A 24,375-nucleotide genomic window follows, 5' to 3' on the forward strand; every position below is an offset into this window, starting at 1 on the left:
CAGTGACTTTTTCCAAGGCGACCGGCGCACGCCACTCCCCCTCCCCCAACACCTTTTGCCCCCATTTTCTGCTGTGAAATCTCTCGGGGAGAATTTATTGCTGACTGTTTCAAAATATTTTTGAACGCGGAAGCCAAGTCTGTCGCATTCCTTCACGCCGGCCAAAGCCACTCTGGGTTGAGGACCCCGGGGATGAGATGCTGGGGAATTTGTTTTGCAAGATTAGTTCGATTTCCGTGCAAACTTCTGCTTTGTTGTTTTTTTTTTTTTTTTTCTGTAGATTGGGAGCTCAGTCGGGGGCTGGGACACCTGGGTGCATCTCCCCTGGGCGCAGCGAGGCCGGGATGGGAGGGACAGGGAGGGATGTGTCCGTGGCTGGGGCTGATCCTGCAGCATTTGCCCCTCGTCCTCTCCTTCCCACACATTTCCCGTTCACTGAGGGCAGCTGGGAAATGGCACGGACCAACGTGAAGCCCCTGGTGCTGCCTCCCCCCCTGCACTACCCTGGGGCTCCCCAGCACGGCGAGGATGCTCCGGCCGCGCTCCATCCCTGGGGACGGAGTTGGACCCGGACAGCCTGGGACAAGGATGCTGAGTGCAGGGTCAGGCTTTGCCTGCACCCACCTTTCCCTGTGCCTTCAGAGCTCGGGCGTTTGCAAATACCATCCCTCTTCCTCGGCCTGGCAGCTCCAAGAGCACATGCCTCTATTCCAAGGAGGAAGGTTTGCCGTGTTTTTGCCTTTTAGGCCCCGCGGTGCCCGTGCAGGCGAGGAGGCGGAATGGTGGCCGCAGGACCCGCTGTTTGCGGGCAGGACTCGGCGCTGGACACAACCTCCGCCCGCTCCGCGCCTGGCAAACAGCACCGGGGCAGCGGTTCAAGGATCTTGACCTGAACTTTCTCGAGGAGGGAGATAAGTGATGCATTTTCACTGGCTGCTAATCATTAACGCCTCCGTTGCCCGTTCCCCTGGCGGGGGCAGCTGCCTGCGTCGCTGCGGCGGGCGCTGGCTGGGCTCCCCACGCCGCCGCCATGGGGCTGCGCGGCCAGAGCTGGGGAAGGAGGTTCCTCCTGCCAGGCTGACCCTGTGTCCTCGGGCTCCTGGAAATATCTCTCCGTGTTACTCATTCACCGTTACCTCCCAGGGAGGGACGGGACGACAGAGCTGCGGTGCCGGCACCACACTGCGGCGTGGCTGGGGTGGGGGGAAAGGCCACGGGCAGGGACCCGGCTCCGGCGGGATGAGCGGCGTGTTGGGCTCCGTCCCCGCAGCCGGGGTCTGGCGGGGCAGTTTGGTGCAGGAGGGGGTTAAGGCAGGGGAGCCGTGCTGGGAGGAATGCCTTCCCTCCCAGGGGACCTCATTTGCAAAGGTCCTTTAACCCCACACCAGAGATCGGGAGAAGGTGGCTGGCAGCCAGCAGCTCCCCGAGCCTCGCTCCCTCGGGCTTTCAAAGTTTTCCCATCGCGCGGAGCCCTGGATAAATCAGCCTGGCGAACGCCGTGGCAGCAAGGTTTTCTTTCGTCAGCCAGAGGTTTCAGCTGATGTGGTGGTGGAGGGGGTGGGCAGCCTGCCCCCCACCCCACCCCACCGCCCAGTCCATGCTCCTGGGCATCCCTGCGATGCTCCGGTGGTGCTGGGGGTGACGGCAGAGGGATGGGGGGAGTGTCTCCGCTGGGGGCTGCGGCAGCTCCGCAGTGGGGTCCCATAGCAAGCGGGTGCTTCGGCCTCCCCCCTGCTAACAGCGATGGCCGGGGGCAGCAGGAGCAGCTGAGCTGCTCTATGGGGCGGCAGGAGGAGCAGGGGCCGCGGGATCCCCCCGGTGCTGCGGGGAGGGACAGTGCGGGGAAGGGTTAAGGTGCCGGTGCCGGAGCGCTCCACACTCCACGCGCCCCCGAAGCCTGTTTTTCCCTTTTATGTAAGGTGTTCCAAACATGTTTGTAACAACCCCCCCCGGTGATGCACCTTTGGCAAAAGTGGTTTTGGGTCCAAAGATCGGTGCTGGGACAAGTGACCTGCCCGCGGCAAACAAGAGCCCGCAGAGTATAAAACCCCGGCGGCACGGTGGAGCGCGGGAGAGCCGGAGCTGTGCCGAGGGGCAGCAGCTGGAGGGGAGGATGGAGGCCAGCATGAACCTCCTGCACGACATGGGCATCCAGGCGACGCACTGGCTGCAGCAGCACTTCCAGGGCTCCCAGGACTGGTTCCTCTTCATCTCCTTCGCCGCCGACCTCAGGAACGCCTTCTTCGTCCTCTTCCCCATCTGGTTCCACTTCAGCGAGTCGGTGGGCATCAGGCTCGTCTGGGTGGCCGTGATCGGCGACTGGCTCAACCTCGTCTTCAAGTGGTGAGTGGCCCCGTGCCACGGCTCCCCGCGGGCCTGTTGGCACAGCTGGACTAACGCGGGCCAGATGTGCAGGCTCAGCCTTCACGCTGGTGTAAAACAAAGCCTAGAGTTCAGCCCCCGGCTTGGCAGCGGGAATGGCCGCTCCTTCCCGAGCCTGCAGCAGCGTCTCCCCCCTCCCCAGAAGCCGGGCAGAGACAGACGTCCTGCAAACAGACCCTTCGCCGTCGGCCGGGGCTGCGGTTCTGCACGGGGGCTGCTCAGAGTCTCTCACCGCGGTGGCGGGGGGAGCCTGGCACGGCTCTGATGCGCGGGACTAGGGCTTGGTGCTCCCCCGATGTTTTAGGGGAGCGTTTCCCGTGGGTAAACCAGGAGACTGATATCCCCTTCCTTTCCACGGCTGGTAACGCTGGCATCGCTGCCGCGAAGGGAGCCATGGTGGGGAGCGCGCAAGGGACCCGCCACCGTTCCAGGCGCAGGACGGCCCTGTCGGCAGCGTTAATTGTACCGTGGGGCCGATCCCCCCCGACACCCGGCAGGGTTGGGTGCCAGCCGGTAGCGGTGGGTGCCATCCCCGCGGGGCAGCGGTGTGCCAGCACGGAGCCATCCCCGCAGCTGCTTTTCAGCGTCCCCAGGCTCCGGGGCTGCGTGTGCCCACGGCAGGGGCTGCGTCCCACGTCCCGGCGGCAGGACCCCGAAGCACGGCCGGGGATGTGTGTGCCCCACCGCTCACATCCCCCGGGATGCCCACGCTGCCTGCACATGTGACAGGGACGGGTGGCCTCTGCTTCTGATGCCACCATGAGACAGTTACTCCAGGCCTGGAAAACGCTTCGAGGGAGCGGACGCTGCTCCTCTTTCTCAGAGCATTGTCTGGGGACATGGACAGGCAGTGCCGGCTGTTGGGACCGAGCGACCAGTGGGATGTTGTGTCTGTCAGGATGCCCTGGACCACTCATGGCTCCTTCGCCTCTTCCAGCTCCAGGCTAGAGCTGAAACCGCAGCCATGTCTGCCCGCTCTGGTGCCCAGGACCCTGACAGCCTCTGTTCTTCTTTCTTTTCAGGATCCTCTTTGGGGAGAGACCGTACTGGTGGGTCCACGAGACGGACTATTACAGCAACACCTCTGCTCCGGAGATCCAGCAGTTCCCGCTCACCTGTGAGACCGGCCCCGGTAGGGTCCCCCAGCCCCAGTAGGGTCCCCCAGCCCCGGTAGGGTCCCCCGTCCCTGGTAGGGTCCCCCAGCCCCGGTAGGGTCCCCTAGCCCCAGTAGTGTCCCCCGTCCCCAGCTGCACACGCAGCTCTCACTCCGGCTCTCGGTTCCTGCAGGGTGGGGGGTGCTGGCATGACCATGGCCGTGGCCGGCAGCCCGCCAGCAGCACAGGCCCCTGCTAGCTCTCGAGAGGGGGCCGTTACAGCCGAGCCGTCGCTGGCCCCCGCCGTGCTGCGGGGACGACAGCCGTGCCTGCGGCGAGCGGAGGCAGGGCAGCCCCTGCGCAGACCTTGACCCTCGGCGCAGACGTGGCAGCTCAGCACAAACCCCTGCGGGTGCTCAGCCCAGCCTTGGCCCCGGGCCAGGGCCGTGCTCAGCCCCCAGCCCCAAATGCAGGCAGCCATTCCATGGGCAAGGGGCTTGCTCGGTTCCGGAGCAGCTCTGTCTGTACTTTGCCCACGGCTTTCCACGGGAGCCAGGGAAGGGCTGCTGGCATCCCCGGCACACTCAGCGTGAGCTGTTGGGGATGGCCAGTGCCCTCTCCCAATCTTGGTGCCGGGGTACAGGTGCTGGGTGCCGTTTCCCATCCCAAATCCAGAACATAGCGCTATACCAGCTGCCTGTAAGAACATTAATTCCATCCCAGCTGAAACCATGACACCCGCTCCGAAGCAGGGGGGGGTCTGACCTGGGGCTCTCTTCTCCCCCAGGGAGCCCCTCTGGCCACGCCATGGGTGCAGCAGGCGTGTACTACACCATGGTGACGGCCCTCCTCTCTGCTGCCATGGGGAAGAAGCGGTTGAGGACACTTAAATACTGGTAAGCTGTGTGCCAAACCCTCCCGTGCTGGGCAGAGGCTGCCCCAGCGGCGACGGGCACAGCTGAGCCCGGTGAGGCACAAGGCTGTGATCAGACGGCGGGGCCATGGGGTGTGCAAGAGGACGGGCTCGGTGGGCGGCCAGGCACTGCTCGGGGTACGCGACGGCGGTGCCCCGGACAGCAGGAGCCAGCCCTGGCACTGACGTGGCCACCTGCCCCTCACAGGGTGCTGTGGACGGTGCTTTGGACGGGGTTCTGGGCAGTTCAGGTCTGCGTCTGCCTGTCCCGAGTCTTCATTGCCGCCCACTTCCCCCATCAGGTCATCGCGGGGGTCATCTCAGGTGAGTGCCTCGGACCCCCGCCCCCTTCCCTGCGGCACCGCCGTGCTGGACGGCAGCACCCATGGTGCTGGCCAGGACGGGTGCACAGCCTGACGGACGTGTGCGGGGTCATGACGCAAAGCTGCGTCCGTGGCTCTGCAGTTACTGCCTCATCGACACGGGCAGGATGCCCACCAGGACGTGCCTTTGTCCCCATCCCATTTGAGGCACGAGTCCCAGTCGGGTGGGCAGGGCACTGCCAGCCGCTGCTGGGCTCTGAGGGACAGCAAAGGTGTCCGAATGCACAGGCAGGGCAGGCTTGGGGCGTGAGAGGGTTGTCACTGGGCGAGGGAGCAGAATCGTGGGCAGCGGGGCACAGCGGTGGCCGTCGGGGCGGGCAGCACCGTGCGGGAGCAGCTGGGTAGCCCCCGGCTCATGTTCCCCACCGGAGCGTCCAGGGCTGTGGGCTCCACTCGGCTCCTCCGCCCCGAGGCAGGCGATCGCTCGCTGATCAGCGCCGCCTCCTCTCCCGCTTTGTTATCCGCAGGGATGGCCGTGGCCAAAACCTTCCAGCACATCCACAGCATCTACCACGCCAGCCTCCGCCAGTACCTGGGCATCACCTTCTTCCTCTTCAGCTTCGCCATGGGCTTCTACCTGCTGCTGCGGGTACTCGGCGTGGACCTGCTGTGGACGCTGGAGAGGGCGCGGAACTGGTGCGCCCACCCCGAGTGGGTCCACATCGACACCACCCCCTTCGCCAGCCTCCTCCGTAACCTGGGCATCCTCTTCGGGCTGGGGCTGGCCCTCAACTCCCACATGTACCTGGAGAGCTGCCGGGGCAAGCAGGGCCGGCAGCTGCCCTTCCGCCTGGGCTGCGTTGCCGCCTCCCTCCTCATCCTGCACCTTTTCGACGCCTTCAAGCCGCCCTCCCACATGCAGCTGCTCTTCTACATCCTCTCCTTCTGCAAGAGCGCGGCCGTGCCGCTGGCCACCGTCGGCCTCATCCCCTACTGCGTCTCCCAGCTCCTGGCCACGCAGAACAAGAAGGCTGCCTAGCCTGGTAACGCTGTGCCCGGGCTCGGGGGCAGCTGTTGGACCATGGGTGCCCCCACCCACTGTTTGCTCCCCGCTAAACCCGCACAGACTGACTCCACTCGGGAGCGGACCGCGAGGGCCGGGCTGGCGGCGGTGCTGGGTGGCTCCCGCAGCACGGACCCACGATGCCAGTCGTGCCTGTAGGCTCGGGCGGTCTGCGGCCAGCTGATGGGCAGCACAGGGCTCTCCTGTTGTCCTTCCCGTGCCCACGGGTGGAGGGTCACCAGCCCAGGATGCGGCGGCAGCGGGGGGAAGTCCCTGTGCTCCCCTGCAGCTCATGGGGACGTGCCACCTCCACGCTGCAGGGCCGGGCACGGCAGCACCGGGAGCAGGGGGCTCACCCGCGGGTGCTCGGGGTCTGCCGGCGAGGCGGCTGTTACAGGAACGGGCGGACACTGTGACTTGGAGACAAGGCACCGGCTTTTGCGGGAGCGCCCCCAGCCCCGGGGTGTTCAGTATTCACTGCGGTGTGCAGTACCGCGGGGTACGCCAATGCATATGTGTGTATACGCGTGTGACGCGCATCTATATACACATATACATATGGGCGTCTCTGCAAACGAGGTATTTAATTAAAGCCGAGGCTGTGTTTAGCCGGCGAGTTCGACGTCTCACTGGCTGGTGGGGCAGGATGGGGGATCGGCTCCCAAGCGCGGGGGCTGCTGGTGGTGTCAGGGGTGGGGGGGGCCGCTGTCCCGGGGCGCTGCCCCACCACCACCTGCAAGGCACGGCCAATCCATAGGGAAAGGCAGTGCCAGGATCCCCGGTCCTCACCCTTGGGCGCAGTCAACACAGCGGCAGGCGACAAGCCGCTTTTTGCACCGTTTATCATGGGTTTACGGGTGCACCTTGTGCCAGGATCAGGGACGCACTCGTGTCCCCTCGCTGCTTATGGAAGCAAGCGCGGCTTTGGGACCGGCCGGCTGGGGCTGTGCTGAGCCCCCAGGTTGCGGGGGCTGCGCTGACTGCATCAATGCGGGGTCCAGCTGCGTGGCTGCCACCGGCTCGGCTCCCCGGCTGCCACGTCCTGGCTCCTGCCTCTGCTCGGTAGCAGGAAGCTGGCCGCGGGCTCGCCCTGCCGATGTCGAAGCCGTTCAGGCTGTGCAGATGCCAATTAACTCAGTTAGTCAACATCCTCTGTCAGTCTGAGACGGTTTAAAATAGATTCGAAGGCACAGGTACTTTCTTCCTGCCAGACCCTTCGTCTGCATGTGCAGCATCTTCCCCAAACACCAGCTCCTGTAGCATTTACCCCACACCCAGCTGTAAGAGTCAGCCGCGCTCTCCGCCGTGGCCACCTGAGAGATGCCACCTCCCCTGCCCACATCTTCCACTGCCTTTGGGAGACGGCGTCCAGCAGCGCCGTGCTCACGTCCCTTGTCTTGCTGCGGCTTGGATGGGCCTTTGCCAAGCGTAGAGGCTTTGCAGCCGTTCCCAGCTCTCTGACGGGAGCCCTCCCGCCACCGCTACGCCGAGAGCAAGAGAGCACCTTCCCCCTGACCGAACTGCTCCCCAGCAGAACCCTGCGTTAAAACCCAGCCCCGCTAAAATGCCTTCCATGACAAAGTTTGCTGTAGATCTCACTCGGTACGGAGCTCAGCTCTGGCCCTAATTCCCTGTAGAAAACTCACCTGGGTCAGCACACACCCCCCCAAGTTTCACAGAATCCCAGCCTGGCCGGGGCTGGAAGGGCCCTCTGGAGATCACCCCCTCCAACCCCCGGCCAGAGCAGGGTCACCCAGAGCAGGTGGCACAGGAACGCGGCCAGGCGGGGTTGGAATGTCTCCAGAGACGGAGACTCCCCCACCTCTCTGGGCAGCCTGTGCCAGGGCTCTGCCACCCTCACAGCAAAGAAGTTCCTCCTCCTGTTGAGATGGAACTTCCCAGGGGCAAGTTTGTGCCCGTTACCCCTTGTCCTGTCCCCGGGCACCACTGAGAAGAGCCTGGCCCCATCCTCCTGACACCCCCCCTTTCAGTATTTATCAGCGTTGATAAGATCCCCCTCAGTTGCCTTTTTTCCAGGCTGAAGAGACCCAAATCCCTCAGCCTTTCTCCATCAGAGAGGTGTTCCAGTCCCCTCAGCATCTCGGTAGCCCTAAGATAGTTTCCTCCAGCTGGGGAGCGGGCAGGCTTGGCCCAGCGCTTGTCCCAACCAGGATGGATGGGGACAGGGCAGCCAGACTCCATGGAGGTGGCCGCAGGAGGCCCCTCACTGGGAGCCCACCATGCGTGGTGGGAACCAGGGCTGCTGTTCCCCGGCAGCCGGAACCCTGTGCCTGCTCCTGCTGCTGCCGCTCACCAACAGCCCAACGGGCTCGGGGCCGAATGGCGCCGCGTCAGCCGTCTGCGGAAACCCTGTGTGCGGGGGCTGCTGCCAGCCCGTGTTCATGACAGGTAAATCTCCTTGGGAGAGAGCTTTCTTTTCAGAGAATCACAGAATGGTTCGGGTTGGAAGGGACCTTAAAGATCACCTAGTCCCAACCCCCTGCCCTGGGCAGGGACACCTCCCACCAGCCCAGGCTGCTCCAAGCCTCATCCAGCCCGGCCTTGGACACCTCCAGGGATGGGGCAGCCACAACTTCCCTGAGCAAACTGTTCCAGCGCCTCCCCACCCTCACAGTAAAGAATTTCTTCCTGATATCCGATCTAAATCCACCCTCCTTCAGTTTGAGGCCGTTACCCCGTGTCCTGTCATTACACTCCCTGATAAAGAGTCCCTCCCCATCCTTCCTGTAGGCCCTTCTTCTGTTTCTGTTCATTACCAACAGCTAGACCAAACTTGTCCTACCATTTCTAGCAAGAAGGTGGGGAAAAAAAAAAAAAGTTCCCAAACTACCTGTCATGCTTTTTCCCCACTGTGGCTCCACAGCGCCCTTTAGTTTCTGCAGCTGAGACTGCAATGGCAAATTACAGCAGCAAAAGCGTGATTCATTTTCTCTGCGCTGGTTGGCAAATATCATACTCAAACCTTCTGATTTTTCAAATGCATCCAGCTCATTATAAATAAACGTGCTCACAAAGCAGTTATTCCTCGTCAAAGACCCACAATGTAAATTGCAAACGGGAGGGCCCTTCTCTCGGTTTTAGAAAGCCTACAAAACGGTTAAATAACGTCTACATTTAATCACGTAAGAGTGTGGACCATTCGTCCAGAGAAATGAAAGAACTCTTACAGCAGAGCGTGGATGGCAGATCCTCTCCCCCAGTTTTCCATGAGCACTAAACCAGCTCCCACGGAGCCTCTGCACACCCGCGGCTGGGTTTATGTCTTTATTCTCTAGAAGAGAAGCTGGTGGAGCTCATACGAAGCAGGGAAGACAGCCCTACTTCGAGAATCGTTTCTTACGCTTCAGGGCTTCGATGGCTGATGAACTCCTGGAGCAGAGCCTGCACTTCTCCTCGCCGGCTCATCTTGGTTGCCTTGCCCTGAAAGCGGCCTCGCTTGCCAGCTCCTTTGCCTCCCAGCAGCTCTGCCACCCTGCAAGACCAGCACGGGCTGGAGGCCACTCGCTTGCGGGGAAGAGTGGCCTGGCCTAACCTGCTCCAGAGAGCAAACGAGGATCCATGCCCTAATGACACCCCTCAGCTGCTTAGTCTGCAATCCTAGAATTCTTACTAATTTTAAAGAAACCGTAGAACGTCTTACCTGGGACCTAAATTCTCAACTGCTTCAACAGGTCCCGCTAGAAGAAAGAGTCCTGCTTCTTTCTCATCTCCCACAGTCAGGAACAGCAGGGTGTCCTGCGGACAGAGACAGACCATGCTCCAGAATAACCAGTGCCCTCCTCCTCCGGGAAGAGGACAGAGACACTGGCCACACGCAAACAATTCAGGAGTCTGTGTGCACTGCTGAGACAGAGACTCAATGTGAAGAAAGCAAAAGGGAGAGGGATTTTGAACCTGTTATGCTTCATCGCATGTTGTGGGGGACAGAACGGGTACTGGGGTATCCTAAGGTAAAAGGATACGGTTGGCAGTTGGACCGGGTGACTGCCGTAGGTCCCTTCCAACCAAAATAGTCTGGTCTAGTCTAAAACAGCCGATGAGGTTCTGTAAGGCTCTTTAGGGGACAGGCTCTGAATTTTCACTGTTGTACTTCTTGACTGTGGAGGATTCCCCCGCAGGCTGAGGCTGCTGGGGACAATGACCTCATGTAGCTTACCACAGAATCCCAGCCTGGCCGGGGCTGGAAGGGCCCTCTGGAGATCATCCCCTCCAACCCCCGGCCAGAGCAGGGTCACCCAGAGCAGGTGGCACAGGAACGCGGCCAGGCGGGGTTGGAATGTCTCCAGAGACGGAGACTCCCCCACCTCTCTGGGCAGCCTGTGCCAGGGCTCTGCCACCCTCACAGCAAAGAAGTTCCTCCTCCTGTTGAGATGGAACTTCCCAGGGGCAAGTTTGTGCCCGTTACCCCTTGTCCTGTCCCCGGGCACCACTGAGAAGAGCCTGGCCCCATCCTCCTGACACCCCCCCCTTGAAGTATTTATAAGCGTTGATAAGATCCCCCCTCAGTCGCCTTTTTTCCAGGCTGAAGAGACCCAAATCCCTCAGCCTTTCTCCATCAGAGAGGTGTTCCAGTCCCCTCAGCATCTCGGTGGCCCTTTGCTGTCCCCTCTCCAGCGGTTCCCTGTCCTTCTTGAACCGAGGAGCCCAGAGCTGGACACGGTACTTTCGAAAGGACACGGACCTGCAGCTCGTGACTCTGGTACAAAGAAGAGCCTGGCCCAGCCTGTGCTGCAGCTTGAGCGAAAAGGCCAGTGGTGAAAGGTAAGTCTAAATCAGCAACTCACCTCTGTCCCAATCTCATTAGCGATGATGTTCATAAATTCAGAGTCACCCTCTTTCCTGTATGGATGGGTGAAAAAAAAAAAACGCTTCAGAAAAAAGCAAAAGTCCCCTCTAGAGTCCAAAATATCAATTGGAAACCAAAGGCCTGAGGTTTTCCGTCTATATCTAAATCCTCATTGTGCATTCCTGTGGACATATTAGGAATTATTTAAGTGTTTATCTTTAAAAAATAGAGCTCCTCAGTTTTATTTGAAAATATCAAGGGCAGGGAGAAAAATCAGGTAGATGCAGTTATTTCTCAGCTATCAAAGCAGAAGAATTCAGCGACTGAACTACGAACGCATCCCTTTAACTCCACAACCCTCCAGCAGGCTGGGGCAGTTTAATATTCTATTCACCGTGGTTATATTCCTCCTCGAGAAACAAGCCTGACTAGGTGTCGGAGTGATGCAACTGCCACAAAAGGTGTAAGATTCCATTTTACCCTTTTCCCCGAACTCCCCCATACCTGTGTAGCACAAAGAGCTGACTTCGGACAGGTTTGCTCTTGAAGTCCCGGGCTATCAAAACAGCAATGTCTCTAAGCAGGTTCAAGTTATTCTGAAAGGAAAGCAAATAAACCGTACTGCAGACGGAGAAGTCAGCGTGAACACTGAGTTGCGTTCCCAGAACGGGAGCAGTTTCCCTAAAAACTGATGTCTACGATTCAATTCCCAGTTATCAGGACTAAAGCTCAGGTCTAGAGGAAGCAGCCGCAATCTGCTTTTCTCAGCCCCCCTCGTACCTTCTGGAGCAGTTTCACAGAACTCTGCAGCCTCTTCACCGCCTCTACGTGCTCACCTGGGCCGTTTCTGAAAGAACAAGCAGCATCTGCATCGCCACTTTGAACGTAACATCAGAAAAGCACCGCGTAGGCGTACCCTGAGGCTTACGTGGTGTTTGTTAGAAGGAATAGTAAGTAAAGATGAAACAACGAAAGCGGAAAGGTTATTACTTGAGCAGCGAGGTGAGAGCCTTCTCAGTGCTGTGACTTTGCTCCATTGACTTCAGCACTCTGTTTCCTGCCAGGAAAACCAAGTTGGTTTTGTTCTTTTTCCCTTTTTCTGTGCCAAGGAGTTTAATAACCTTAAAAAAGAAAATCACCCTGGTCAGAAAAGAACAGTACTTTGCTTATGCTCCCACAGGTGGGTCGGTTCCTACTAGGCCATGCCTTCTTGTGAATGCTGGCTCTCTGCCAGCGAAAATAAACTGCTTAAAATCAGCCACAAGGTCACCATACAAAAAAGAAAAGACGGTGATACAGTGGAATTAATACAATTTGCTAGTCACGGGCTGCTCTGCAGCCCATCTGGATGTCTCTGCTGGGATACGGACGCCACCAAACGACTGAAAAGACGGAAACACCTAAAGGCAGCTCAAGAATTTTATCTCCGCTCAAAAACATCAGAGCTTTAAGCAGAAGGAACAAACGGCTGCCACCCAGCAATGCACCGCCCAACCGGCCCCATACCACGCGCCCTCCGCAGAGGCAGCTCAGAAAATGTCACTGCTGCAGACAAGGGCTGAGTTCTGTGACAAAGCGGGAAAGAGCCTGCCTGGACACAGACGTCAGCCTGTGTACGGCCCTGGGGGGGCTCGCCCAGCGTGGGGTTCCGCCACCCCCTTTACCATCGGGACAGTTTCCAGCAGACCCTGGATCTGCTGTGCCAGGTCTGAACGTATGGCGCAAGGCTCCCGCTGCAGCCCCCCACCTGCAAGTCGCTCAGGTTGGAGACGTGAGTCCCACAGCACATGTTGGAGTCTACGCCTTCGATGTCAACAACTCGCACTGGCCCCGCATGGTCGTCCGGCAAGCCACGGCTTCTCACCTAGTCAAAGGAGGACAATGGCAAACAGGGTGACATCCACGCCGCCGTTATTTTGGTCCCACCGATATCATCATTTCTCTCCCCACCACTCACTGTTTCAATTTCAGGGTCATCTGCAGCCAGTTCCCGCACTGTCACTGGTACCCTCTCCCGGATTTTCTCATTCACGCTCCTCTCCAGGGCCTCTACTTGCTCTGCTGTCATGGAGGGGGTGTCCAGCTCAATGAGACTTCGCTGGCGGCCCAGCTCCCTGCACCGACGGAGAACATCTGCTGCTGTAGCTAAGACCGGCTGGAAGGTCCCTCTGTGCGGCACTAAGTGCCATCCCACTGCTGGGAACGTGGCAACTGAAGCAAAACACACTTTCCTCCTCTCCCTGGTATTTACGGAGCACCAGATCCATACCAGACACTTGGAGGAGGAGAAGACAGAGCAAATACTTTGCACAGCTTCTCTCCAGTTCAGTCACTCTCCCAGCCCCTCTGAGCGAGAGTGAAATGTCCAAGGGCAAACTGCTTTTCATTTATTCAGCTCCTCGTGGCCCAGCACACTGGCACACACCAAACAAGGTAAGGCTGGGGTCAAAAGGAGCCTTTTCCCTGCTCACCATGAAGTTGTCTTGAATCCAAACATCTGTTCTGCGATGGCAGTGATGAGGTGCTGTCCTGGAAGAGACATGCAAGCAACGGCTTTGAGCGCCACTGGATATAGAAAGAGATTTTCACTCAGACTGTGTTTTTTGTGCTTTCAGGACATCTGCAAATGCCCAGTATGTGCTGGGTGCTGCGGGGCTCGTGCTGCTGCTTCGGAGCAGACAGAGGAGTTGGCCATGGCCCCGGGACCCTGAGGGCACCACGGCACATGCCAGACTTCGAAGCAAGTTCAAGTTTTCCTCCCTGGGCTGTTCGCGGGGCAGGGGGGTGTTTGTTCACGAACCGAGGAGACCCGCAGGGGAGGCGCCTGCCGGGGCCGGCGCCCCAGGACTGGACCTGGACTGGCCCGTGGAGCTGGCCCCTCCCCGGGGGCACCGGCTAATCCCTCCCCCCGCACCGGCCAACCCCTTCTCCAGGCACTGGCCAACACCTCCGCCGGTACAGGCCAACCCCCTCCCCGGGGGCACCGGCCCCGGAGTCCGGTCACGCACCCGAGTGCTGCTGCATGTGGTCGAAGCGGCGGTCCCAGTCCAGCGACAGCACCACGGCGGCGCCCGGTTCCAGCGGGGCGGGCACGAAGTGCAGGGCCTCGGGGCCCCGCCGCGTCACGCGCAGCACCGGCACCTCGCCGATGAGGCCGCGGTCGTCCGGCTGCGGGCACGGGGCGGGGGGGGGGGTGTCGGGGGGTGTCAGCGCCGCCGGCACTACCCGCCCCGGCCCCCTCACCCCACCCGCCTGGCCCGTACCTGCCCGCCGCCCTCGGGGAAGAGGATGGTGTCCTCCAGCACCACCTGGAACCCGCGCACCGGTGCCCCGCCGCCCTCGGGCCGCAGCTCCGCCGCCTGGCACGACACCACCCTGGTGGCGAACTGTAACGGAGGCGGCGGCGTGAGGGCCGGCCTGCCCGCTCTGCCGCCTCCGCCCCGCCCCGCCCGGCCCGCCGCTACCTGCCGGGCCCAGCTGTCCCGCTGGCACCGGAACGCCATGGCCGCGCCGGCGGCGGGAAGCACGGGGCTGGCGGGGACGGCGGCCGCGGAGGGACACGGGGCTGGCGGCGACGGCGGCCGCGGAGGGACACGGGGCTGGCGGCGACGTCCGCGCCGCAGGTGGGCGGGGCCCGCAGGGTGACGCGCGGTGCGCGCACTGCCGGTGGCCGTGCCGATGGCGGGGCCGGGCCGGGTCCCCGACAGACAGGAGACAGCGGCGGCAGCTCACGTTTATTGCCCCGTGCCCCGCGCGGGTAACGGGCACGGGGAGGCCGGATGGCTCCCGCCGCTCTCGGCGGAGAACCGGCGGGGGGGGGCGGGGGGGGGGGGGCTCCGCTGCCTCCGGGAGCCCCGCCTCGGCGGTGCGCGCTGCCGGCGCACCGGGCGGCCTCCCACGGCGTCCCCGGCTTCATAGGTCGTCCTGCGGGAGAGAGGAGCGAGGTGCCAGGGAAGGGGCGGCCCCGGGGAGCGCGGCCCCGGCTGCCCCAGGAGAGCATCTGGAGCCAGAGGCTGGGCTCGGCGGGGGCAGCAGCCGGTGGCCATACTTACATCCAGGTCGTCCATGGCCGGGGGAGGGCCTTTGTCTGTCACCTTCTCCAGGAGCTGGACGGGAAACAAATGGCTGTGGGAATGCCCAGCTCCCCCCATGCCGAGCACCCACCCCACACACGCCCCAGGACCCCGAGGGCTGCAGCTCACCGGCCCCCGGCTCACCTCTGCGTACTGCTCCACCATGGCCCTCTCCACCTCCTCATCCCCTTCCCAGTCTCGCCAGTTGTCAAAGTCGACGGAGAGCCAGGCCGGCTGTGGGCGGAGAGGGCATCCCCTGAGGGAGGGGGCGGCACGGAGGGGACTGGGCAGCCCCCTCCTCGCAGCCCAGGGATTGCTCCATGGGCAGGCGCAGGGACTGGGCAGGCTGGGGAAGGGGAGTGCGTCCCCCCGCCTGCGGGTGCTGGTCCCGACCCAGCCTGTGTCAAGAGAAAGGGGTGCCCCGTCCTTCGGGGATGGCAGAGGTCTGTGGATGGGGGGTGACCGTGAGGTCAGGCTCTTTGGGAGCGCTGTATTGGGGTGCCCACTTGGGGCCCTCAGTGCCTGTCCCGGGGCAGGTTGTTCCCCGGGAGCTGCGAGATGCGGTGCAGAGACAGCACACGTGCTGAGGCTGGTCCTGGCTGCCCCACGCCACACACACACCTTGATGTTCTCCTTGGTGATGCGCGGCCAGGCCACTTTCTCCTTCCACTTCCTCATAAAGCACGTGATGGAGCGGTCGGAGCGCTTCTCCCGTGAGTCCTGTCAAGAGATTGGGGGTGCCTCAGCTCCGTGGCTGCCGGACCCACCTCTGTAACCCACTGCAAGACACGCACGGGATTAAAGCTGAGGCACGCGCAGGCTGTGGGACACACAGATCCATGGAGACGAGCTGTTCCTGGCCCTAGGCAGCACTGAGAGTGCCAGGTCCAGGCCCAGGGCTAGTGCTCACCCCATTCGGGCTCTTGGGAAAGGGGCAGGATTCAACGCGAAGCGGCGCTGCTCAACCGGCACAGGCTGGGTTTAACTCAGAGCCTGACGCGGGCTGTCGGAGAACGTTTGCTGGGGGGAAGCCTCACCTTGGAGTTGACCCGTGCATACAGGTTGATCTCGTTGTAGAACTCCACGCCGTCTGCATTTTTGCAACTGCCAAAACACCGTAACGGCCTGGCTTAGGGAGGGCTGAGGCCCCGCGTGCCTGGCTCTGACAGAGTCCTCCCTGTCCTCCGAGCCACCCCCCACCAGGGCCCTGTCCCGGTGTTCACCTGAACACCAGCCGCTGGTCCTCAATGACGACCTTAACATCCCTGCTGTCCTCGACGCAGAACTCCAGGTAGATGTACCGCGGCCGGTCGTACCACAACGTCTTTGCCGGTTGCCTGGGGAAGCAGCGGGGCAGCGGGTGGGTGCCCTGCAGGGCCGGCACCGGGGCGAGGAAGGAGCCCCCCGCCTGTACCCGGCCTGGCCGCTGGGGCTGGGCCGCCCTGCCCTCGCCCTCCCCTGCCGTTCCCGGCGCCACTGCCCCGCTGCCCGGGGCGGGGGGCTCCTGGCCGGCGGTGGCTCAGGCTCCGGACCCTGGGCGGGTACCCGAGCCCCGACCGGGCGCTGCCCAGGGCCCGGCGCCGCGCGGGGGTGCCCGTCCCGTCCCGTCCCGTCCTCACCTCGCCATGGCGGTGCCGGCCCCGCCCCGCGCTATTTCGGGCCGGGGGCGCGGCTGCCGGCGGGGCCGGGTGCGGGGGTCGGCGGGCCCGGACCGGGCTGGGCGCGGCCACCCCCGCGGCCCGGTCGACGTCCCAGCTCCGTCCCTCCGGGCTCTCGGTGATCGCGTGCCGCCCCGGGCCACGCGCCCCGCGCCCCCCGGCACCCCGCGCCCCCCGGCCCCGCCGCAGCCGTCCCGCCGGGCCGCCAGGGGGCGCGCTGGCCCCGCCCAGGCCCCGCCCCGCCCCCGTCAGGCCCCGCCCCGCGCCGCGGCGGCAAGATGGCGGCGGTATGGCGGCGCCGGTAGCGACGACCATGGAGGCGGAGGGCGGCCCGCTAGGCCCGGGGGAGCGCTGGGCGCCGGTGGGCGCCGTGTCGGCGGCGACGGCGGAGGAGGAGGAGGAAGACGAGGAGGAGGCGGCGGCGGCGGGGGACGGGTCGGTGCCGCGGCTGCGTGCGGAGCGGCGGCGCCTGCAGGGGGCGCTGTTGGCGCTGGCCTCGCACTTCGCGCAGGTGCAGTTCCGGCTGCGGCAGGTGGCGCGCGCCGCGCCGGCCGAGCAGCGCCGCCTCCTGCGCGAGCTGGAGGAGTTCGCCTTCCGCGCGTGCCCCGCGCCGCGCGCCCCGGTGAGTGCGCGCGCACCACACCCACCCCACAGCCCCAAACCTCCCCCGGTGCCCGTCACCGCCCGGCCCGGACACGGAGCGGCTGTCCCGGGCGGCTGCGGCGGGCGGGGGAGTGGGGAGGGGCTGGAGTGGCCCCGCCAGCGTCAGCGAGGCCTTGGGGCTGGCCCGGGGTCCCGGGTGGTGCTCACGGGCTGAAGGAGACGCCCCTCATGGCAGGGCAGAGGGGTGCAGGGGACCCCCGGAGACCGTCCCGTCCAGTCCCTGCTTCGAGCAGGTCGCACAGGGCCACATCAGTACCACGACCCCCCTCCCAGGGACTGGAACACCTCTCTGATGGAGAAAGGCTGAGGGATTTGGGTCTCTTCAGCCTGGAAAAAAGGCGACCGAGGGGGGATCTTATCAACGCTGATAAATACTGAAAGGGGGGGTGTCAGGAGGATGGGGCCAGGCTCTTCTCAGTGGTGCCCGGGGACAGGACAAGGGGTAACGGGCACAAACTTGCCCCTGGGAAGTTCCATCTCAACAGGAGGAGGAACTTCTTTGCTGTGAGGGTGGCAGAGCCCTGGCACAGGCTGCCCAGAGAGGTGGGGGAGTCTCCGTCTCTGGAGACATTCCAACCCCGCCTGGCCGCGTTCCTGTGCCACCTGCTCTGGGTGACCCTGCTCTGGCCGGGGGCTGGAGGGGATGATCTCCAGAGGGCCCTTCCAGCCCCGGCCAGGCTGGGATTCTCTGGGGCTTGACTTCACAGTGAATCCCCCATCCCATTAGCGGGTTTCTCTTTCTCAGAGCGAGCAAGAGAAGCAGGAGCAGATCGAGGTGCAGAAGGAGAAGCAGAGAGAGCTGATCCTGCAGCTCAAGACACAGCTGGATGACCTGGAGACGTTTGCGTACCAGGAGGGCAGTTACGACTCCCTGCCACAGTCGGTGGTTATGGAAAGACAGCGGGTGAGGCTCACAACCCCCTTCTGCCTCATTTCCTCCTAGCATTTCTGAGTTTATAGACCGTAGGAGTTGGTCAGTCCTTATTTCTCACTGGCTGTAATAGCGTATCAGTAGTTCATCTTCATGCGTAGACCTGTCCTGTGTCATCTGTGTCAAGGTCGCTCCTTCCAAGATGATGGATGGGGAAAGGAGTGTTTTGAAGCTCGCAGTGCCCCGCAGTGTTACCGTGCTACTGACTCATGTTTTGCAGATGATCATAAATGAGTTGATAAAGAAGCTGGACATGGACTTGAGCGAAGATGTTGCAACGCTCTCTCCGGAGGAATTGCGACAGCGTGTGGACGCTGCCATAGCACAGATCGTTAACCCAGCCAGGGTGAAGGAGCAGCTGGTGGAACAACTGAAGACACAGATAAGAGACCTCGAAATGTTCATCAACTTCATTCAGGGTCAGTGCTGAGTTTTCAGATGAGCAGGTTGAATTGCTTTGTAATTCCCTGACAGAGTTATGAGGCAGGAGGTCACAGATGTCAGAGGATGCAGGAAGGGTTTCTGGGTCTTGGGGAAGTACAGATCTCTGAACCGATGGTGATGAGAATGAGAGACTTGCAAAAAAGGTGCAGGGAGGTCTAAGGAATATTGACCTTAATACTTGGGATATGCAGCTTAAATTCACGAGTATGAAATAATACTGTGAAATTCTTTTTCTAGATGAAGTTGGAAGCTCTGGTAAGGCGGAAGATGGACACTGTGAGTGTGCAGGCAGAAAAGATGGCGGTGGCTCCTACAAACCAAATACACGGCCTTCTGGAAATCGAGGTGGGCACAGCTTGGCTCGGAGCTGCCGGCACTGCTCCTGCCATCACTCGTTTGGGCTCAGCCAGCATGAACCGGCATCTAGACGTGCTAGGGCACTTTGCTTTTTTCCTGGCAGGTGGTTTCTGTTCTTTCCTACTCCCGCTGACAGGCGGCCTGTGTCCAGTTCCTTTACCCTTCCTCCGTGGGTCGTTAGAGTAGTCACAGAACCTGAACGTGTGGCACAGAGGGTGGGATTGGTCCTCAGCTGAGGTCAGGAGTAGAAGGGACTTCTGATACTTAGTGGAAAAAGCAGGCAGTGATCTCCTTCAGCAAAGGTTTTGGTATTTGCTAATTACCTGTGTGATATCGTCATGTCTAAAGAATGATCTTTCCTCACTGTGTATGTGCCCACTAGGAAAGCTGTTGTCAAGAACAGGCCGTGCAAATGTTTGCTTTTCTGGTTGGCTTCAGTGCTTTGAAACTAGAAAAAGTAGCGTCAGTCCTAGTGACAAAAGCTCCCAAGGAGGAGGAGAATCTGTGGCGGAGGAGGAGCAGACATTTGTGCTCCTTTTGTGTGCATGAAAGAGCAGAACCGTTGATTCCTTAAGAATAAGAGTATTTTTTTCTCTTTTCTAACCCGATCAGTGAACCCAGAGGATGCCAGGAGGATGCGAGAAACGGGCCTGCACCTCATGCGTCGCATGCTTGCTGTGCTACAAATATTTGCTGTCAGTCAGTTTGGTTGTGCTACTGGTCAGATTCCTCGCACCCTCTGGCAGAAGGACCAAGCCAACAAGGACTATTCCCCCTTAATTAAGAAACTGGAGTTGTCGGTAGAGCGGGTGAGGCAGCTGGCGATGAAACACCAGCAGGAAGACCACGTTATCAGTTCCTCCGATCTGCAGGACATTCCCTTAGGAGGCAGAGATGAGCTGACTCTAGCTGTGCGGAAGGAGTTGACCATCGCTTTGCGAGACCTGATGGCTCACGGGCTCTACGCCTCTTCCCAAGGAATGAGCCTGGTACTGGCACCCATCGCGTGCTTGATTCCTGCGTTCACCTCGTCGCCGCAGACCATGCACCCCTGGGAGCTCTTTGTGAAGTATTACAACACTAAGAATGGGCAAGCCTTCGTGGAATCCCCGGCTCGCAAGCTCTCCCAGTCCTTTGCCCTGCCTGTGACGGGAGGAGTGGCCATTACCCCCAAACAGAGCCTGCTGACAGCCATTCACACTGTGCTCACGGAGCACGACCCCTTCAAGCGCAGTGCGGACTCTGAACTGAAAGCCCTGGTGTGTATGGCACTAAACGAGCAGCGCCTGGTCTCCTGGGTAAATCTGATCTGCAAATCTGGAGCTCTGGTACAGTCCCACTACCAGCCGTGGAGCTACATGGCAAACACAGGCTTTGAGAGCGCCCTCAACGTTCTCAGTCGCCTGAGCAACTTGAAATTCAACCTTCCAGTTGACTTGGCTGTCCGGCAGCTGAAAAACATCAAAGACGCTTTTTGATGTATTTTTGTTGTAGATCATCCATTTTCCACAAATTAGGCAGCTGTTGGGCTCAAGAAGCCTGGCTTTTTTAAGACCAAGTTTGGCTCCTAATTGATATTTGCTTTTAGGGAAATCTTATGGTGTCTTGATGCTGGAAATCTGTGTTTTTACAAGACTCCCTGTGTAAAGCTGCTGGAGGTTGCGCGCTGTGCAGCACCTCGCCCTGCCCTTTGTGTGTCGCTCTGAAGAGCCAAACTGCCCCGCTGGCGAGCGGATGCCAGTGAGCATTCAGTGTGTGGGGCTGGCCGTCCCGAGCGCGGTGAGGCCTGGCCGCCAGCCCCATTGAACTCGGCTCAGCTCCCGTGCGGTTCCTTCTCAGAGTTTGTGGTCTAAATGACGTGCCGACGCGACGCCTCGTGGATGAGCTGGCAGGTGCTGGCTGCCTCGGGGGGGCCGGGTCGCGAGTGACTTGCCCTCCGCAGCGTGAATGTGTGAGAAAACGGGGGCAGATCTGCTGAGCGCGGGCTGGGGGCTGCGCTGCTCCGGCCCCTCGGCTATCCACAGCCCCGGCCACGTTCTGCAGGCAGCTGGGTAAGGGACTGGCGGCGGTGGCTTTGCCCAGCAATCCCGGAGCTCCTTTTTCGAGGCTTTTGTGCAATGATCAGCGCCGCGGCGGCCCGGTGTTGTAGAGGGGATGCATTAAATGGCTTTGGCAAGTGCGTGGGCAGAGCCCGGCCCCGTGACGTGTTATTTGTGTTCTTCACTAACCTGCCCGCTGCGGCTTGTGGTGTTTATAGTCGCCGTTTAAACTGGCTGCCGCTCCCGCTGGGACGCGGCCTGGCTCCGTGCTGGGGAGCAGCCGGCGCCCTGCTGCGGCCTGTGCCCGGGGAGGCGGGACCCGCCCTGCCGCCGCCGCCGGGAGAGGCCGCGCTGCCGGGGTGTCCCGGGGCGGCCGGGATCGGGGGGGATCGGCAGGGCCTGGGGGGATCGCGGGGACGGACGGACGGACGGACGCCCGGCGGCGGTTGCCCGGCAACGGCAGTTTCGCCCCGCGCATGCGCGACCTGCCCCTGCGGGACGGAGCGGAAGTGACGCGCGGTGACGCGAGGTCAAAGGTCGGAGGCGCGGCGGCGACTTCCTTTTCCGGTGTGGGCGCCATCGCCGCGGGAGCCTCGGTGAGTGCCGGGACCGGCGGCATCCGCCGCCATCGGCGGGCGCGGCGGGCCGGGGGCGGCCGGGGCCGGGCTGTGACCGCCGCACGGTGTCTCCGCAGCCATGGGGAAGTTCATGAAGCCGGGGAAGGTGGTGCTGGTGCTGGCCGGCCGATACTCGGGGCGCAAGGCCGTCATCGTGAAGGTAAGCGCGGGGCGGCGGCGGGGCGGCCCCGGAGGGGCTCCCGCGGGGCTCCCGAGCGTCCCGGAGCGCTGCCCGTTTGTGGGGGTTCCCGTGGGGCTGCCGGCGTTCCGGTGCCAGCGCCGGCCGCGGTCGGTGTGTTTCAGAACATCGACGACGGCACCTCGGACCGGCCGTACAGCCACGCCTTGGTGGCCGGCATCGACCGGTACCCGCGCAAGGTGACGGCCGCCATGGGCAAGAAGAAGATCGCGAAGAGATCCAAAATCAAGTCCTTCGTGAAAGTCTACAACTACAACCACCTGATGCCCACCCGGTGAGTGGGGCTGGGGGGGGGCGAGAGGTCTCCCCTGCCCTCAGTGACCGTGGTTTTGGTGTGTGCTCGTTAGTGAGCGCTGGGAGCCGCTCAGGTCCTTAATTACATGACTGGATGAATCCGGCGCATCCACCCTGCCAAAAAGGGGCTTGGGGGGTGTGAGGTTGAGGGGAAATATTAGTGATTTTCTGAAATAAGGCAGCTGGCTCTTATTTCAGCAGCTCTCACTTTGCTCTTGATGATGGGGTACCAGTGGAGGAGCCTTTGGGGCGGTTGCGTGGGTCTGGGGGTGCTGGCGGAGCTGCTGTGCCCAGTGATGTCTCTTCCCTTCCCCGCGGAGCTCCTGCTGGCCCAGGCTGCCAAGGGCAGAGTGTGGAAAGAGCAGCTTGTGAAGCGATTAGCTGTTTCCTTTGTAGGCTGAATTAAATGCCTTTTTGGATGCCGTAGTGCTTTGGTGATTTCTAGAACCAAGAAGGGTTTAAGAGTCACAGTCCCTTAACCTGACACTAGTACGTGCATTTGGCTGCTGCCCGCTGTGTTTTCATCCCCGTGCCAGGTACCACGACTGTTTGCAAACCTTGCTGCTCTCTCACCCAGGTATTCTGTTGATATTCCACTGGACAAGACAGTGGTCAACAAGGACGTGTTCAGGGACCCCGCTCTAAAACGCAAAGCGAGACGTGAAGCCAAGGTGAAATTTGAGGAAAGGTGAGTTGGAAGCTCGCTCTCCAGTGGTGTCGGTAAATGTCCCCAGGGCCAGGACTCGGCACAGTTGGGCCGCAGCCTGAGTGAGCCCCAGCACGGACACTTCTGCCCTGATTGTTTGGAATACGTTTTTGGTGGAGTGCATTCCTCCTCACCTTCTGTGCGTGTTCACAGAAATGGCTGTCCGGGAGTTGGTGGGATGAGATGGGAACAGTTTACCAAGAGCCGTGGGCTCAGGCTGAGGTTTCTGACGGTGCTGCAGCCTCCTGCCACTTCATCCACTGCCTGTCGCGGCCTAGTGGGACAGGGCAGCGCTGGTGCTTTCCCCAGCAGTGTCCACGTTTTTTCAGTGTTCCGTTCAGAAACTCGTTCAGTGGAAGGAGCTGTGGGACCGCAGCGGGATGCGGGGTGTCTGCGGGCACCCTGGGCTGTTGGTGGTTGTTCTCGGAGGGGAGGGTCCCAACGGCTGCCCTCTGCGCGAGGTGGTGGGGGGGCTGCCACGGGCTGCGCTCATCTCTTGGGGTGGAAACCGCCGTAGTGCGGGTGTGCTTCACGAGGTGGCTTCATCAGGAAATCTGGAAGCTGACACTTGCTTCCCTTGGCAGTTTAAACTGTTTAAACCCCACATTTAAAGTGGGTCCAGTTGGAGCCCAGGCTGAAGAGACCAGGTGAAATACCTCTGGGCAACACAGGCACTGCGTCCTGCCTCGAGGAGGGTACAGACAGCTCAGGTGCAGGCCTTGTGCTGTTGCCTGATGGTACAGAGTGTTCTCTAACCTTTATGTTCCTCTTTCAGATACAAGACAGGCAAGAATAAGTGGTTCTTCCAGAAGCTGCGATTCTAAAGGTGTAAAAAGGTTACATCAATAAATGTTTACTAAAACCCATTTTGTGGTGGTGTATAAAAAAAGAGCGTTCCTAGGCCTTTTTCCCTGTGGTGTGGAGGTTGTTGCGTTGTGTGTCTGTAAGAGCGGGGAGAGCCGTTCCATCCGGGTGAGCTCCAGCGTCTCCGCGTAGCCTCGTGTGGCCCCAACCCCGGGACTGTCCTCGGGCAGCTCCCGCTTGGCCCCGGGGCTGCGGCTCCTCTCACTTTTCGCCGAAGGGTGATTTCTGTCATCCCGGTCCCTGCAGCACTCTGCCAGGGGGTGGGGGTGGAAGGTGAGCGGAGCCTGCAGCGCGGTGCGTGACGACTTAAGGGTTGTCAGATTTTTGGGTGCCTTCACAAAACCTCTTGTCCGTGCCAGCGACGGCCTTCCCGCTGCCCGGGGACGGCGGCCGGGTGTTCAATCCAAGACGGATGCGTGGGGCAGGAGGGGACAGACCCTCCTGGGGAGGCTGAGGGATGTCAGGGTGCTCTGGGGGGGTGGCTGGGCGGTGGTGGGCGTCCCTGTGGGGAATGAGTGGAAAGATGAGGTTTTTGGGGCTGTCGCGGATGGGGTTGTGCGATGGTGCAACCCCCACCCCCTCCTGGGCCAACGTCTCTCCATGGGTTTGAGTCTGTACATCAGCCCTTGTGGGGCGGGGGGGGGCGTGTCTCTTTATTTCACGGAATCCAAATATTTCTGTCTGTGTGTGTGTGAGGAGTGGGAGGCGGGAAGGGACCCCCCCCCCCCCGGCCCTCGGGGGTCTCCTGCAGCGATGGGATCCCTCCCGATCCCAGCAGTGAGGGACCCGGGTGGGGGGTGCGACTCCTCGGGTGGGGTGTTTGTGTGTTTTGTTTTACACTTAACCAACATCCATCTACCTGGATTTAGGATACACCCTGTAGTAAATGAGTGTGAATCTTGTCATTCTCGAATACTGTAATTCCAAAAAACCCCAAATAAGTTGCTA

General features: G+C 61.4%; 5 protein-coding genes across 8 annotated transcripts; 3 read left to right on the forward strand and 2 right to left on the reverse strand.

Annotated features, from left to right (window-relative positions):
- The first annotated feature begins 76 nt into the window (after window positions 1–76).
- On the forward strand, window positions 77–6,383 carry G6PC1 (glucose-6-phosphatase catalytic subunit 1). The gene is made up of 5 exons (XM_074562250.1): window positions 77–2,343; window positions 3,405–3,514; window positions 4,264–4,372; window positions 4,598–4,713; window positions 5,240–6,383. The coding sequence occupies exons 1-5, from the start codon at window positions 1,931–1,933 to the stop codon at window positions 5,749–5,751; spliced, it is 1,260 nt and encodes a 419-aa protein (XP_074418351.1). The 5' UTR covers window positions 77–1,930; the 3' UTR covers window positions 5,752–6,383.
- AARSD1 (alanyl-tRNA synthetase domain containing 1) lies at window positions 6,340–14,307 on the reverse strand. 4 transcript variants are annotated; one of them, XM_074562246.1, is made up of 12 exons: window positions 14,047–14,206; window positions 13,846–13,968; window positions 13,591–13,750; window positions 13,054–13,111; window positions 12,540–12,696; window positions 12,330–12,446; window positions 11,573–11,703; window positions 11,363–11,429; window positions 11,087–11,178; window positions 10,581–10,635; window positions 9,437–9,531; window positions 6,340–6,889 (listed from the first exon to the last, which is right to left on the reverse strand). In XM_074562246.1, the coding sequence occupies exons 1-12, from the start codon at window positions 14,083–14,085 to the stop codon at window positions 6,619–6,621; spliced, it is 1,365 nt and encodes a 454-aa protein (XP_074418347.1). In that variant the 5' UTR covers window positions 14,086–14,206; the 3' UTR covers window positions 6,340–6,618. The 4 variants fall into 4 exon arrangements, with proteins under 4 accessions (XP_074418347.1, XP_074418350.1, XP_074418349.1 ...); XM_074562248.1 differs by lacking the exon at window positions 6,340–6,889 and adding an exon at window positions 8,894–9,268; XM_074562249.1 differs by having other exon boundaries at window positions 13,846–14,307.
- PTGES3L (prostaglandin E synthase 3 like) lies at window positions 14,305–16,538 on the reverse strand. The gene is made up of 7 exons (XM_074562256.1): window positions 16,275–16,538; window positions 15,879–15,992; window positions 15,693–15,759; window positions 15,277–15,375; window positions 14,800–14,889; window positions 14,635–14,688; window positions 14,305–14,506 (listed from the first exon to the last, which is right to left on the reverse strand). Exons 1-7 carry the CDS (start codon window positions 16,280–16,282, stop codon window positions 14,495–14,497), a joined length of 444 nt encoding a protein of 147 aa, XP_074418357.1. The 5' UTR covers window positions 16,283–16,538; the 3' UTR covers window positions 14,305–14,494.
- A 25-nt stretch (window positions 16,539–16,563) lies between these two features.
- On the forward strand, window positions 16,564–20,908 carry RUNDC1 (RUN domain containing 1). The gene is made up of 5 exons (XM_074562244.1): window positions 16,564–16,935; window positions 17,722–17,880; window positions 18,128–18,326; window positions 18,589–18,696; window positions 19,321–20,908. The coding sequence occupies exons 1-5, from the start codon at window positions 16,603–16,605 to the stop codon at window positions 20,184–20,186; spliced, it is 1,665 nt and encodes a 554-aa protein (XP_074418345.1). The 5' UTR covers window positions 16,564–16,602; the 3' UTR covers window positions 20,187–20,908.
- Window positions 20,909–21,265: 357 nt separating this feature from the next.
- Window positions 21,266–23,429, forward strand: RPL27 (ribosomal protein L27). The gene is made up of 5 exons (XM_074562257.1): window positions 21,266–21,343; window positions 21,442–21,524; window positions 21,668–21,837; window positions 22,435–22,545; window positions 23,339–23,429. The coding sequence occupies exons 2-5, from the start codon at window positions 21,444–21,446 to the stop codon at window positions 23,385–23,387; spliced, it is 411 nt and encodes a 136-aa protein (XP_074418358.1). The 5' UTR covers window positions 21,266–21,343; window positions 21,442–21,443; the 3' UTR covers window positions 23,388–23,429.
- Window positions 23,430–24,375: the final 946 nt, after the last annotated feature.

The sequence above is a fragment of the Larus michahellis genome, chromosome 18 (assembly GCF_964199755.1).
Source record: "Larus michahellis chromosome 18, bLarMic1.1, whole genome shotgun sequence".
In the NCBI taxonomy this organism is placed as follows: Eukaryota; Metazoa; Chordata; class Aves; order Charadriiformes; family Laridae; genus Larus; species Larus michahellis.

Excerpts from the sequence above, each read along its gene's own strand:
- PTGES3L (XM_074562256.1), bottom strand. Across the intron at positions 15,760-15,878 it reads GACCAGCGGCTGGTGTTCAG|TTGCAAAAATGCAGACGGCG; the intron begins GTGAACACCGGG and ends GTGTTTTGGCAG. Across the intron at positions 15,376-15,692 it reads ATGCACGGGTCAACTCCAAG|GACTCACGGGAGAAGCGCTC; the intron begins GTGAGGCTTCCC and ends ATCTCTTGACAG.
- RUNDC1 (XM_074562244.1), top strand. The coding sequence starts at position 16,603 with ATGGCGGCGCCGGTAGCGACGACCATGGAGGCGGAGGGCGGCCCGCTA. Across the intron at positions 17,881-18,127 it reads TGGTTATGGAAAGACAGCGG|ATGATCATAAATGAGTTGAT; the intron begins GTGAGGCTCACA and ends CATGTTTTGCAG. Across the intron at positions 18,697-19,320 it reads ACGGCCTTCTGGAAATCGAG|TGAACCCAGAGGATGCCAGG; the intron begins GTGGGCACAGCT and ends TAACCCGATCAG.
- RPL27 (XM_074562257.1), top strand. The coding sequence starts at position 21,444 with ATGGGGAAGTTCATGAAGCCGGGGAAGGTGGTGCTGGTGCTGGCCGGC. Across the intron at positions 21,525-21,667 it reads GCAAGGCCGTCATCGTGAAG|AACATCGACGACGGCACCTC; the intron begins GTAAGCGCGGGG and ends GGTGTGTTTCAG. Across the intron at positions 22,546-23,338 it reads AAGGTGAAATTTGAGGAAAG|ATACAAGACAGGCAAGAATA; the intron begins GTGAGTTGGAAG and ends TTCCTCTTTCAG.
- AARSD1 (XM_074562249.1), bottom strand. The coding sequence starts at position 14,085 with ATGGCGTTCCGGTGCCAGCGGGACAGCTGGGCCCGGCAGGTAGCGGCG. Across the intron at positions 12,447-12,539 it reads ATGACCCTGAAATTGAAACA|GTGAGAAGCCGTGGCTTGCC; the intron begins GTGAGTGGTGGG and ends TCCTTTGACTAG. Across the intron at positions 11,430-11,572 it reads GCTCTCACCTCGCTGCTCAA|AAACGGCCCAGGTGAGCACG; the intron begins GTAATAACCTTT and ends TTGTTCTTTCAG.
- G6PC1 (XM_074562250.1), top strand. The coding sequence starts at position 1,931 with ATGTTTGTAACAACCCCCCCCGGTGATGCACCTTTGGCAAAAGTGGTT. Across the intron at positions 3,515-4,263 it reads CACCTGTGAGACCGGCCCCG|GGAGCCCCTCTGGCCACGCC; the intron begins GTAGGGTCCCCC and ends CTTCTCCCCCAG. Across the intron at positions 4,373-4,597 it reads TTGAGGACACTTAAATACTG|GGTGCTGTGGACGGTGCTTT; the intron begins GTAAGCTGTGTG and ends TGCCCCTCACAG.